At 39.1% G+C, this 14,574-nt stretch overlaps 1 protein-coding gene across 1 annotated transcript in view; it reads right to left on the bottom strand.

The window, feature by feature from the left end:
- Nucleotides 1–1,504, bottom strand: part of LOC111155560 (cubilin) — a 257,013-nt gene extending 255,509 nt beyond the window's left edge. The window contains exons 1-2 of the mRNA XM_022515785.1: nt 1,329–1,504; nt 602–731 (exon numbers count right to left, since the gene is read on the bottom strand). Of these exons, the coding sequence (XP_022371493.1) occupies nt 602–731; nt 1,329–1,441 (243 nt within the window). The 5' untranslated portion in view covers nt 1,442–1,504. The remainder of the gene's footprint in view (nt 1–601; nt 732–1,328) is intronic.
- Nucleotides 1,505–14,574: the final 13,070 nt, after the last annotated feature.

The following is a 14,574-nucleotide window of genomic DNA, read 5'->3' as shown; positions in this document are numbered from 1 at the left end:
GTTTCAGGTCCTGCCTTGGCCATTTCATGGGTGTCCTTGGGTGAGCCGCTGCACTGCTTCACGTTTCCTTTACCTCCCTTACAAACGGGGTGACAATAATGTCAAACTCATAGGACGGTTGTGGGGGTTCGATGGGTGGGGCACACTGGATAGTCCCTGGGAAGCTCTAAGTAATCGTAGCTTCTAACATTACGACTGACACACCAGTGTGATATAGTCACTAACAGACACTGAAAACACTCAGGGAGGCAGGAGAATAACTGGCCAGTTCTCTTCTCTGGCACAAGTAAACCGGTCTCATCCAAACCTTTCTCTGACCCCTTTCCTTCCTTGCTCCTCTTTGTGGAGGAGTCCCAGGACGACCCTGGGGGCTTCCTCTGGATTAAATGGAGAAGAGGACATAAACCCCCACTACGAGCCATATCCCACTAGAATTCCTCCTTCTGCCCATCGTTAGTCCAAGGGCATTGTTCTTCAGAGGACTTATGTCACTTCCAGTTACGCTCCTCAGGCTAAAGATTTAAGATTCATATAGACCTCTTGAATTAAATGACTATATACAGATATACAAAATTACTTAGATATATTTCCATTGTATTACCTGATGTAAACATTCGCCAAGATCTTCCCCATTTAATTTGATCTTTCCCAGGGATCCAGTTCTGAATTCAATGTTTTGAGCAAACCCAGCAAGAAACACTAAATTTCCCCTCTCTGCAGCCATCCGAGGCCTATATAAATCAAACCAAAGGATGCATCAATAATAAGCATGTGTAATTTTTAAACAACGTTTCTCATGAGAGAAACTCATGAGCGTTTCTCTGCGTACACCTTCGTTCTGTGGTCAACTCAACCAGATTCTCCCTGCTTCTCCGCCCCCTTTTCTCTGCAGATTCCCTAGAGATGGCTTCTAGTAATTGCATACTTGCCTGATTTGAAAATGGCCAGTGAATAATTCAGGTGGAAGAAGATAATCCCATACATCAGTCTACATATTTTTCCCTACTTGTATTTAACATCATTGTTTTCTTTTTTTTTTTTTTTTTTGAAAGATTTTATTTATTTGACAGAGAGAGAGATCACAAGTAGAGAAAGAGAGGAGGAGGCAGGCTCCCTGCCTAGCAGAGAGCCCGATGTGGGACTTGATCCCAGAACCCTGAGATCAGGACCTGAGCTGAAGGTAGAGGCTTAATCCACTGAGCCACCCAGGCAGCCCCCATCATTGTTTTCTTGAAGAAAAACTACATCTTTGCTTCTCCGGCTATTTGTGGAAACTAATGACCACCTGCCCTTGACTGTCAGCAGCAGTCATCCAGGGGTCTACTTACTGTTGGAGCTCAGTACTTCTCTTTGGTCTCTGCAGCTCAGGTTCTCCAGTTTCACCATTTGATTCAGCAAATGTCAACAAAATAACCAAACTCCAAAGAAAAGATGAGGACATATTCCTCAGCAACCCTCCTCCGTTGTCAGGAAGAGGGAAGCACTCCAGCCCAGTGTGGGCTTTGAGAGACGGCAAATCAGGCAGATGTACTTGGACCAGTGAAATATCCTGCAACTTTTCAGTTCTCTCTTCTTTGCCCTAGAAGGCTATGTTGTGTTTCCTTCCCAAGGGATGTAAATGATCTTAGATCTTCAGTACTCTTCAACTTGTAAGAGGTCAAAATCTACCTTTAAGTGATGCACGACTTAATCATTATCTGTCTGACCTTTGAAATACTGACAAACTGCTTTGGAAACATCTACTAAAACAATCCTTGCTTAAGAAGTAGCCACTGTTCAGCAAACGATACTAAAAAACTGGATAGCCACATGCAAAAAAAAATGAATTTGGACCCTTACTTTACACCATATACAAAGATTAACTCAAAATGCATCAAATACCTAAAAACAGGAGCTAACACTCTTTAGAAGAAAGCAAAAGAGGAAAGCTTCATGACAGTGGACTTGGCAATGATTTTTTGGATATGATACCAAAAGCACAGGCAACAACAACAAAATAATGGATACACTGGGCGATTTGAAAATGAAAAAACTTTTATATATCAAAAGACACCATCAACACAGTGAAAAGACAACTTACAGAATGAGAAAAAAATATTTACTAATTATATATGTGTTAAGAGGTTAATTTCCAGAATACATAAAGAACTCTCATAACTCAACAACAATTAAAAAATAGCCCCCTTTTTAGTGGGCAGAGAAAATAGGCATTTTTCCAAAGAAGATGTACAAATTGCCAAAAAGCACATGAAAAGATGCTCAGGTTCACTATTCATTAGGGAACACAAATCAGAACCACAATAAGATAACACTTCACACCCATTAGGATGGCTACTATCAAAACAAGCAAACAAAAACCAGAAAATAGCAGGTGTTGGTGAGGATGCAGAGCAACTGGAGCCCTCATGCACTCCCGGTGAGAAAATAAAATGGTGCAGCCGCTACAAAACAGTATGGTAGTTCCTTAAAAAATTAAATGGAATTACCATGGGATCCAGTAATTCCACGTCTGGGTATATACCCAAAAGACCTGAAAAAAAGAGACTCAAAGAGATATTTGTACAACCACATTCACAGCAGCATCATTCACAATCGCCAAAAATCCGTGTCCTCTGACAGATACGAATGGATCAACAAAGGCATTACATGCATACAGTGGAATATTGTTCAGCCTTAACATGGAAGGAAATTCTGGCACCTGCTACAACATGAATAAACCTCGAAGACATTATGCTGAATGAAACAAGTCAGACACAGAAGAACAAATACTGTACAGAATGTAGCATGCTGGTTTCCTGGCTAGAGGAAGGGAGGGTGGGGAGCTCTTGTTTAACGGGTACAGAGGTTCACTTTGGAAAGATGAAAAAAGTTCTGGAGATGGATGATGGTCACGGTTGCACAACAAGAAAGGATGTAATCCCACTGAACGGGACGAAATAGGATGGGGTAGCATCTTCTAACACCAAGGACAATTCTACCCCTCTGAGCTATGACTGTAACTATTTTCATAAAGTATATATAGGTACTCAGCCAATCTTTTTGTTCAATAGAAAAGGTCTCCAGTGTGATCTCAGTAAGAACTTTGTTTTATAGGATTTTCCTATTTTACTAATGTGATTATTATTAAACAAACTAAAGATAATTTCTTTGTTCCTAATCTACACATACAATTCTTAATTGTCCCTCACATTAGGAAAAAACAAGAAAGTAGTATCCTTTCAAGGTCTAACTGACTTTGGTAAGTTGGGAAATTTTACCTCCGGCTCACCTACTCAACTCCAGCTGAGATCAATAGACAAGTTAGACCCTCTGCTTATGATGACTTGGTAAAGCAATATAAAAATCAAATCTGTTTCCCTGGCATTATCATGAATTCTGTTTACCTGCTTTATTTGGAATTTCTTCAGCAAAGAGAAATTTTAAAAGTCTTAGAATCCATGACCTTCAGACTTAGAAGGCGAATAATCAGCCTTCTTCCCTCCCCCAAGGTAAACTTTCTAAGGACCCAAAACCCTGTCTTTCATTGACTAGCAAATCTCCCATTTCTTCCTTAATCCAGAATACATTCCACAAATATCTTGTTGCGCTGCTCTTTATGTATTAGCCCTTTACCCTACAAAATGACAGGAATACAAGTGAAATACAGTGTAGATTTTTTTTTTTTTTTTTTTTTACAAGTGAAATACAGTGTAGATCTTTTTCCTTTGAAGTCTTGTCTAGGGGACACCACATGATTGAATATGGGGTCTCAAGCTCATTCACCTGGTTTCAAACTCCAGCTCCATCACTTCCTAACCCTGTAGCCCTATTTCTTCATCAGCAGAAAGATAACAGCACTGAAGGTGTATACAGTGTTTAGCACATTTGGTCTCTGGCACATAAGTGTCCACTAAATAGAAACTTATTATCATGTAAATAAATATCATTAATACCTCTCCTTCTTTTCCCACCACTTAGGTTTGGGTTCATTAAATGGAACTGATAGAAGAATTCTCAGTTGATTTTAAAATCTTGGGTACAAAGAAAATCAGTGAAGTCTCACCTCTCCTCTTTTGGAAGAGGATTCCAGAACAGAGACATGCACTGGGGACTATGAATGAGCTAGATGGAATTAGGGTTGTATCAGTGTCTCCAGATCTATAGGTCAGTGAGTGGCTAATCAACAACTCATGACTTCTGCTCCCAGTCCTGCCTCATAGTCTCACTTCCCTACCTGTTGTCCTGGCTCCACAGCAATGTTATAGAAATCTCAGCTCCCTTCTCTCCCTCCTTCACCCCTTACAAAAGCACTAGAACACAGTTGTAAGAACCAGAATTATCTTTTCCTTTCTTCTTCCTTTAACTTCTCCAGGATGTCTTTGTACAACCTCTGCTCCTTCTGTGCCATCCACTTTACCTCCTTTTTTCTATTCTGAATCCTGAGTTGCCACCCTTCTTAATAACTCCCAATAGAATGCACAAAAGAAAATCCTGTAGTCATCAAAAATGTACATGGAAGGGAATTCCGATATACTAGAATTTCACATGAGTAAAATTGCTGGTTAAGGAGGGATCACTATAGTCAAAACAATGGTAAGGACAAAAGAGAAGAAAGAAAACAAAGAAAAAAGGGAAAACACCGATAGGGAATAGAATTAACTCCGCCTAGGAAGAGCAAAGCAGGCTTCCCTGGAGACCAGCTGAGTTGTGCAGAATGAAGACTTCTCCAGGCAAAGTAGTGGGATTGGGAATTTCAGATGGAGAAAATGACACACCTGAAGCTTTCTGGTTAGAAAAGAAGTCAACATGGCCAGAGCAGTGTCTGTCTGTGGAAGATGAGATTTCTAAAATAGACAAGAAGTCAGATCAAGAAGGACCTTGAAATGTCATTGTAATGAACTTAGATTTTATTATAAATAATGGAGAATTATGAGAATACTGTAGGCAGGAGATTAACATGGTCATGTTTGTGTTTGACAAGCATTTCTGCAGAGCCCAGTCTCAGACCCAGAGTTGGTGAGGAGGTTGGAGTACAGTGAAAGAGATGTGAACAGGAAAGCACCCCCACCCCGACAAGGCAGTGGCAGAGAGAGAGCTGGTGAGAAATATTCAAGAAATAGGACCTACCAAAGTATTTGTGCAGTTAAGGAGGGAAGGGTTGATGTTCAGGTTCCTTGTTTGAGAAATTGGAAGGACAGAGGTGTTGATAACTGAATAAATGAGAATAATCAGGGGAATGAGGTCTGGGGGAGAAGACCCTGAGTTTAGATTTGGCTGCACAGAGATCGGAGGGACACTGGCCACCCACTGCTGCCTCAGAGTGTCACTCTCAAGTGGTTTAGTCATCGATGATGGGTGCAGGGAGGATCCGAAATGGCCCAAACTATAGCCAGGGGCTGCAACCCTACTTCCATTTCTCTATTTTTCTGAGATTGATCTAATTTTTCACAACTTTCTTTTCTGTTTTTTATGTCTTTATCTCCTTTGGTTCTACTTTGTGGAAAGTTCTTTGTATTTAATTTTTAAATTTTTTATTTAAAAAACTTTCTTAAGTTCAAAATCCTTTCTTGTTCTCGATTCATTGTTGTAACCTCCCCTGTTATTTGAAAAATATCATAGTTGCTTTTTTCTGTTTACTGCATGGTCTCTGGTTTCCCTAAGCTCTTTTTCTCCTATTTGGTTATTGGGTCTTTCTATTCCATGGTGGAGGCTTTCTTGAATACCTATGGATCTTTATGTATCCATTTACATTTAAGAATAAAACATTAAAAAGTGTGCTCATTAATAAGCTCTGTGTGCATGGATGGTGCTCATGACTAGTAAGTTTTATCATGGGGTGACAGAATGGCAACCTGGCAATTTCAATGGGGAACCCCAAATGTTCATTTTGGAAGGTATTTCTCCCCTGGGGATATTCACTTTCTTCAGAAAACAAGTCCTCTAGTTTTCTACGTGCCTGAGAAAAGTTTGTTGGAAATCTTTCTGCTAAATGTATAGACTTTATTTAGGCCCTTGTTTTCCATCTTTTCTCCAAATTCTTGGAATGTGCCTCAGTACTAAACTAATATAATTCTGATAACTGTTACTTTACCAAGGCTCATTTTTCATTCCTACTAGCTTCCTCCAAATTCCATTGTTTTATAGTCTTAATAAGAACTTATTGCAGATATTATGACATCCTTAACATTGAGGAAAATTCAAAAGCTGCAAAAGCCATGACCTACTGTGGTTTGCAATAAAGGTATAGGTACTTCTAGAGAGTTGTAATTGCCCAACATTATGAAGATGGAGAGGACAACATATGACAAAATATATACCCATACGCTGTTAGGAAAACAGCATGTACCAAACTGAAGAAGGGGTCCTCAACCCAGTCTGTGCAGACTCTAGACACAGTGGCTCTTTAAGTCCAGAAGAGTCATTTTGAAGAAAGGTGAGGGCATTGGAGGCATTGACTGAGGGCCTTACGTGGCAGGTTGAAGAATTTTGATTGGGCCCGCTCTTTTATCTTGAGTGAAATAAAGCTGGTGTTAGTGTGTCTTATGGGCCAGCTGAACTTACCTGGCAGAGGACTGGATGGGTGTGGGAATGAGGAGAGGGTGGAAAAGCAGAGGTGCTTTGGAGGAAGAATGTCAAGATTCTCACACCCTGTATCTAGCTCCCATCTCATTTTTATAGCTCCAGTCTGGCTTTGGTGCTTTCCTTGGTCCCTTTTAATTTTCATATCAGTTTAAAAGAGAGCACTGTAGAACTAATCTGCATTTTTAGCCGTTAATGGAAACATCAGTGAATATAATGATCTCTTATAACCTTTATGACACTGAGCTCATTCTCTTTTTCAGGGACATAACATTGCTTAAAAGGTACATTTACATATGCTAGTTTTGTGACTTCCCGCAAAATTTCAAGGCAATACAATACTGTTCCAATTGTCTATTCAATTTTCATGAAGAATTACATAAAATAATTATGGAAATTGGTGTAAGTTTAAAACCACTCATTTGCTCATTTTACGGGAAATGCATTACCTCCTAGGAAATTAGCACACCCACTACTGCGATGAACCGATCTCTGAATGCAGTGTGGTCCTGAATCGGGGAACATGATCCAGGCATTTGTTCTCCATGCTCATTAAAGCAATGATGGCAATTATCCTTGAGCAGAACGGAAAAGAATTATGAGTTGATCGTTACCATTTGAATAATTCAGGTTTGGCAGAGATTTTCCTGAGAAGGTAGATTTATACATTATTGAGAGTTTGGAGGACTTTTCTGGGATATTTTTTCAGATTTTTTTTTCAAGTATGATAATCCCTACATAAATAGGGAGAACATAATCAGAAAATTCATATTCAGGGGAAGGAATGTAATGTAGGACTAGGACTGCAGATAAGGAGCACAGGGTTGCCAAGGGCACATATAGACACACACACAACACCTATATGTTAAGCTCAAGTCCCAGATTCTAGGAAACACAAAATATGGACTGTGTCATTATGGGACAGGGACTGGTCAAGGATAGAGCAGGGACCAGAGGAAACATAAATTGCTAGGATTAATGGCTCCCAAAGCCCGTGAAGAAACACAGTACAGCTTTCTCTACCTCCAAAAGCTCTTGATACCAGGATTTCAGCACTTCCACTCCATTCATCTGAGCTTAATTTCCATGAAGCTGTGAAATACGAAGTACAGGTTGTCTTTGGGGAGTACCATGGGTAAACCCTCCTGACACTGCTGTCCAAGGTAACCTAAAAAGAACAAAATAAGTTTTCGACCTGGTGACTCTTGGAATTCCCTGAACAAGGCAGTGAAGTGTAAGATTCAGATACCATGACTCACAACATAAAGAAAAACTCCAGACTGCGCGAACATTCACTGTGAGAAGCTGAGAAGTGGACGTGGCAAACAAGTGCAATGCGCATTCGATCCAATCTTTTGAAAAGGGAGAAATCCAATTCTATAACCATGTTTTGTGTACAATAGAGGAGGAGAGCAAGTGAGGTGAGCCTATCCCCACCGAGCAGGGGCAGGGGGTAGGAAAGAAGATTTTAGGGACATTTGGCACAGTCCAGAACTCTGCCTCTTGTATTTTAATTGGGAAGCTGCAAACAGGAGCAGCACACAGAAGCATCTTTATCTGGCAGTGGGAAGCTTTGCTCCACTGATGTGATTTATGATGGGAGGAGTGTTTTCACAAGGCTGATGCCTTACAAAGCACCATCATTCCCAGGGGATTCGTTAATTGAAGTGCTACACAGATCTGTGGGAAGATAGAAGGTGTTGTCATCGGGGCAGGAAGAAGGATGAGATGACCTCACCTCTCTGTATTTTTCAGTGCCCTTATTTCAAGATCTGTAAAAACCGAAGCCTTTGTCCCTTTGTATTTTTTTTTTTTTTTATATAGGAACTTGGGCTATATTTACTACAGAAGTCCTGCTAAATCAAGCTTTGTCAACAACTCCCAGACTATGTTTATAGGAGGCATAAACAATCCCCTGGGAGTTACATACAATTCTGGTATTAAATACCTTTCCTATAAAAACTGAATATATTTTTCTTATTTAAGTTGACTGATAGAATTATTTCAGCAATTCCCCAAGTCGTTAAAGACCATAATGATTCTGCTGTAAAACTCAGCATGCTCATATTCAAGTCAGATTAACCGGACAATTATTTATGAGGTACCTACCATTCATCAGCATCTGAGAGAGGTGCTGAGCAGAAAAACAGGGCAAGATGCAGCCTCTGTCCTGTGGGGAAAGCATCTGGGGAAGAGACTATATTTGTGCTATCAGAATGCAAAAGAAGCAGTGACTTCAAAGCTAGTTTAAAATGATCAGGCTCCATGGTTGAGACTTGGAATAAAATATTGGTATTGAATGAAAGAATGTTTTAATGATAAAAGAAATGTAACTATACTATATTCAATTCTCAGAGTATAAACAAGAAAACTTAGAATTCAATTCCTCTAATGTAACCCTAATCTATTATTTTATTCCAATTTACAAATGAATAATTTCATGGTTATAATCTGGAGGCACGTGGATAAAATTGTCTCCTCCTCTCCTCTTTTTTCACATAAACCTAATTCAATGTCATCACCCAGTCTCTTTGAGAATAACTGTATTATTATATCCAATAAAGTTATGTATATTCATATATTATTCATACACTAAATTTATATTTATATACCACAAAGTTCACACTTAAGTATAAAATTAAATGCTTTTTAGTATTTTCAGAGGTATACCACCATCACCACTAATCCCAGAACATTTCCATCACCTCAAAAAGAAATTCTGTGCCTCTCAATTCCCCTCTTCCCCCTTCCCCTGGAAATCACTAATCTACCTTGCCTATTCTGGACATTTCATATAAAATGAAATTATGTAATATGTGCTCTTTCGGATCTGGCTTCTCTTGTTCAGCATCCTGTTTCCAAGGTCCAACCATGCTTTAGCATGTGTTGGGACTTCCTTTTTATGGCTGAATCCAGTGTACAGATACACACATTTTACTTGTTCATCAATTGGTAAACATAATAGTCCTTTCCACTCTTCAGCCATTATGAATAATGTTGCTGTGAACATTCGTGTACAAGTCTGTGTGTGAAAATGTTTTCATTTCTCTTGGGCACACATCTAAGAGAAGAGTTGCTGGATCATATGGTAACTCAAGTTTTTGAGGAACTGCCATACTGTTTTCCAAAGGGGCTGCATTGTTGCGTAGCATTTTGATAGGTTTCCTAATCACTTATTTCACTATTGTCTCACTGAAGGACATTTCATATGCTTCCAGTTTTTCTATATTTTGTATTTTCATTTCTATAGCCTTTTGTCCTTCTGAATTATATCATTATGGTAAATTTCCCTCGTGGTTCTTGTTTGTACCATCATGTTTACTTTCAACCCACCTGCATTATTTAATTTGAATTGAGTTTCTTATAAATACATGTAATTAATAATGTTTTTTCATTCACTCTGCCAATATCTGTATTTTAATTAGTGTATTTTCACCAATTATATTTAATGTAATTATTGATGTGGTAGAGCTTGTGTGTGCGCCATTTAATCATTTGTTTTCTGCTTGTTTCCTCCGCTCCCCAGCCTTGTTTCCCTTTTCTTGCCTTCCAACTTGATTTATTTATAGTGTTTTGAGTGCATTTCTTTGTTAGTTTTTGCAGTGGCTGCTCTGGGTATTAAGATATACATTTATGACTTACCACAGTCTCCTGGGATCAGCATTTTATCACTTCACAGGAAACGAAATCTCACTTCCATTTAGGGCCTTTACCCTCCCTACTTTTTTTTTTTTTTATTTTTTTTTTTTTAAAGATTTTTATTTATTTATTTGACAGAGAGAGATCACAAGCAGGCAGAGAGGCAGGCAGAGAGAGAGGAGGAAGCAGGCTCCCTGCTGAGCAGAGAGCCCGATGCGGGGCTCGATCCCAGAACCCTGAGACCACGACCTGAGCCGAAGGCAGCGGCTTAACCCACTGAGCCACCCAGGCGCCCCGACCCTCCCTACTTTTAAGTATCATTGTCTTTGAGCATGAGATGAAATTACAATTTTGGTCTCAATCATCAAATGTGATTCATAAAAATTCACGAGGACCATATTTATTGTATGCATCCCTAATTATTTCCATTGTTCTTCCTTTCTGATGCCCCAGGATGCCTTTTATCATTTCATTTATGTTTGAGGAACTTCCATTAGGCATTCTTTGGCAGTAGGTTTGCTAGCAACAAATACTTTCTTTTTTTTTTTTTAGATTTTATTTATTTATTTATTTATTTGACAGACAGAGATCACAAGTAGGCAGAGAGGCAGACAGATAGAGAGAGAGGTGGAAGCAGGCTCCCTGCAGAGCTCGGGGCTCGATCCCAGGACACTGGGACCATGACCTGAGCCGAAGGCAGAGGCTTTAACCCACTGAGCCACCCAGGTGCCCCAAATACTTTCTATCTTTCATTCCCGCAGGATGGTTTGGAGAATAGGATTTGCAGCTGATAGGTCCTTTCCTTCAGCACTTGAAACTGTTGAGCCACTTTCTGGCTCCCATGGTTTCTGATGAAAATCAGCTGTCATTCAAATTGTGTAGTGTAATGTCATGTGTCACTTCTCCAGCTGCTTTTGATATCTTTCTGTTTTTAGTTTTCATGTTTATGATGCAACATTTGGAGTTAAGTTTATCCTATTTATGGCTCATTCAACTTTTTGAACCTACATAACTGTATCTTTTGCTGAATGTGAGATGTTTCCATCTGTTCTTTGCATATTCTCCTGGCTCTATTCTTTTTTCCTCCTCTACTTCTGGAACTTCAGATACATGAATGTTGGCACTGTTGTTATTGTCCCACAGATCACTGAGGCTCAATTTTCTCCAATCTTACTTCTGTTATTCAGATTCATAAACTCTATTGGTTTATTTTCAAGTTATTAATTTAATCTTCTGTCATTTCTACTGTACCATTATTTTGATTATTGTATTTTTCAGTTACATAATCACCATTATTTATTTTTCTAAAAATTGGGATATAATGCATACACCATGGTGATTTTTTTGTTAACTTTTTAAAACTCTTTATGTTACCTATTTCTTTGCTGAGGCTTTCCATTTTTTTGTTTCAAGAGAATTTGCAATTATTTGTAGAGGCATTTTTATGATGACTGCTTTAAAATCCTTGTCAGATAATTCCAATATCTGGTTCATTTTGGTGGCATCACCAGTTGACTATTTCTTCTCATTCAAGTTGTGATTTTCTTGGTTCTTGGTATGACAAGTAGTTTTAGATTGTATCCTGGATATTTTGCCTATTATGTTAGGAGGCTCTGGGTCTTATTTTAATCTTTTATTTTAGCAAGTAGTCTCTCTCTTTATGGTTTATCATGCTGGCCTACTTTTTGGTTTGTGAGTCCAGTGGCAGTTTAATTTTCAGTGCCTTTGGTCTGATTGGTTTATCTGGTACTGCTGTGGTTCCATATGGTCCTTGATGGTGCTGCTTTGGGGGAAGAAGTTTTGCCCTGTCACCTATAGATTGGGGTAAGGAGCCTCCTGTCCATGGTGATAAAAAGCTTCCTAGATCAGGCCTTTTGTCTTAGGATCCCCTTGCCAGTGCCCTTTGGCTGTCCAGTATTCTCAGCAAGTGAGAGGCGTCTCAGGCCTTACAATAGAGTGTTTCCCCTGGCCACTTGTCAGTGGGGAGCTGTATATATTGCCCTTGCTGGTGGTATCAGACTCATCTCATGTTGGTCAGCAGGACTCCAGTTTCATCTGGGATAGGAATGAGCCACACTAGGCTCCCTTATCTCATGAGGCTGGGAGTCAGGAGACACCAAACATGGGTCACCTTCCTCTGTTGGGTGGGAGGTTGTAAGACATTCTGCAACCATGTTCCCCTTCCAGTCTTGGGATTACCTAGCTGGTTTGTTTTCCTCTTCCCACCTTACAGAGCTCTCTTTCAGGATGCCTCTTCCATTATTTTATAATCATAGTATCCAGAATTGATAATTGTACTTAGAAGGAGCAAAGAGAAAAGAGCCTGCCCTCTTGCCCACGCAGTAAGTCGGAACGCAGTATTTTAAAAAAATTTCTATCCGCACAACTTCCTCAAAAGCCAAAAGATCAAGCCCTATCCTAGAATTGTTTTTTAAACCATGCATTCCAAATCTGAGTAAATTTGGCAATTCCTCTGGATATGGAGGAAGTGGCAATAACATAAACAGTTCTCAGGAGAGTGACTCAGAGATACTGTTTACGGTGTAATAGCCTTCGGCAGCTTCTATATTGATCCAGTATGGGGACTATAGTCGGTCATTTAACAAACATTTATTAAGGGCTCAATAGAGGCCATGTACTGTTTTAATCCCTGGGAAGGTAGCAGTGAGGAAAAAAAAAATCCCTGCCTTCTTGGAAGCTCACATTCTCCAAAATACGGGATGTTTCTCACTTAAAACGAGTTCAAATCATAGCAACTATCCAGCTCATTGTCTAATCATCCATAGCATTATCTTTTCAAACAGCAAAACTCAAATCTACTACACAAGGACTATCACATTCCATTAGGTATTTTCAATCATTTGTGTAATGTTCACCTGTACTTGTGTAAGGAAATAGCTGAGTAAAGTAACAGCTATCTGAGTATAAATGATATTCATGCTAGATTAAATTCAGAAGGCTAAAATTTGTTCAATGTCCACATGTTTAGCTAAGCATACGAATCTAGTTGCAAATGGGCATGTGTGTCTTGAGGTTTCAAAGTGACATTTTCTGTTTTCCTAAAGTCAATCATTGTTCAGGGAAGGACTTCTTGGGAAGGTCACTTTACTAACAGAAGCTGATAAATGGAAATAGAGTGAGAAAGAAGATGGTGATGACCTTGGGTGATGGAGTTTGAACACGGGAGACTGGAAGAGAAGCAGTACCATGAAGATAAATACCTAAGTTAATCAGGAGTGGGATCGATTTTTAAAAATTTTTTTAAAGATTGTATTTATTCATTCATTTACTTATTTATTTGAGAGAGGGAAAAAGAGAGAAAGAGAGAGCAGGGGGAGGAGCAGAGGAAGAGGGATAAACAGACTCCATGCTAAGTGAGGAAAGTGACACAGGGCTCAGTTCTATGACCTTGAGATCATGACCTGAGCTGAAACCGATAGAGCCACCCAGAGTCGGACTGATTTTTAAATGGAGAATGATTTGTTTTCAAATATGCTAAGTTTGATGTGATGGGAAGATACTCAAGATAAAAATGTCCCAGCATACAAATTCTAGAATAGGGCTTAGGAGAAATGTTGGCTCTTGAATTATCTGGGTATCCTGAGCAAAAGAAGTAGGAAAGGGTGAGACCTTAGAAAAATGGCTTGGAGGGGTAAGGATAGAGAGGACTGAGGACTGAGTTTTCAGTAATGGATGAGTTCAGCTCCAGATCTCTACTCTCTACTCTCTCTCTTTAAGACTCTTCAGGTGATCTCATCTGATTATAGAGCCAACTTGGCCAAATGAACATGTTCCCTACTTACACTCCTATAATTTAAATCTGCACTGATAGGAATAGGCATAAAGGCACAAACAAAATAAAATACAGAGCAAATCCTTGAGATAAACAATGGAACCGTGGTATGTACAAGCAAAGAAATGAGAACATTCAGAGCTATGAAGAAGAGTTCTATGGGAAAATAAACTTCCTATCTTCCAGTTTGGGAAAATTTCTATCTAGATGCATATTTACAGGAGAAATAAGTTTTCGAAAGATTTAAGAATCAGGTATAGTGTACTTGAGGGAGAGCTGTAAGTGTTGGATGTAGTTGAAAATAAGACTCAGAAAACAAATTTATTTGGGTACTTCAGGAACCAGAAGCCAAAAAAGTTCTCTGCACATGTTCATATTTATCAGAACAAATAAATTTTGAAAGGAATAAACTCATGAGTCAGAACAAAAATAGTGAAATAGTTTGGGTCATGGTTGCAAAAGATTTTGAAGAGCATGAGTATCTTAGTGTAAAATATTCTTAGAAGTCCTAAAGAGAGAAATAGACATAGAGGCTACGAAAATAGGGTTAAAAAAAAACAAAACAAAAACTGAAGGTTTAAAAT

Source organism: Enhydra lutris, unplaced genomic scaffold, assembly GCF_002288905.1.
Source record: "Enhydra lutris kenyoni isolate GAN:26980312 unplaced genomic scaffold, ASM228890v2 scaffoldscaffold42, whole genome shotgun sequence".
In the NCBI taxonomy this organism is placed as follows: Eukaryota; Metazoa; Chordata; class Mammalia; order Carnivora; family Mustelidae; genus Enhydra; species Enhydra lutris.
Note: the sequence above shows the minus strand (reverse complement) of the source record. Positions and strands in the feature narration are given on the sequence as shown.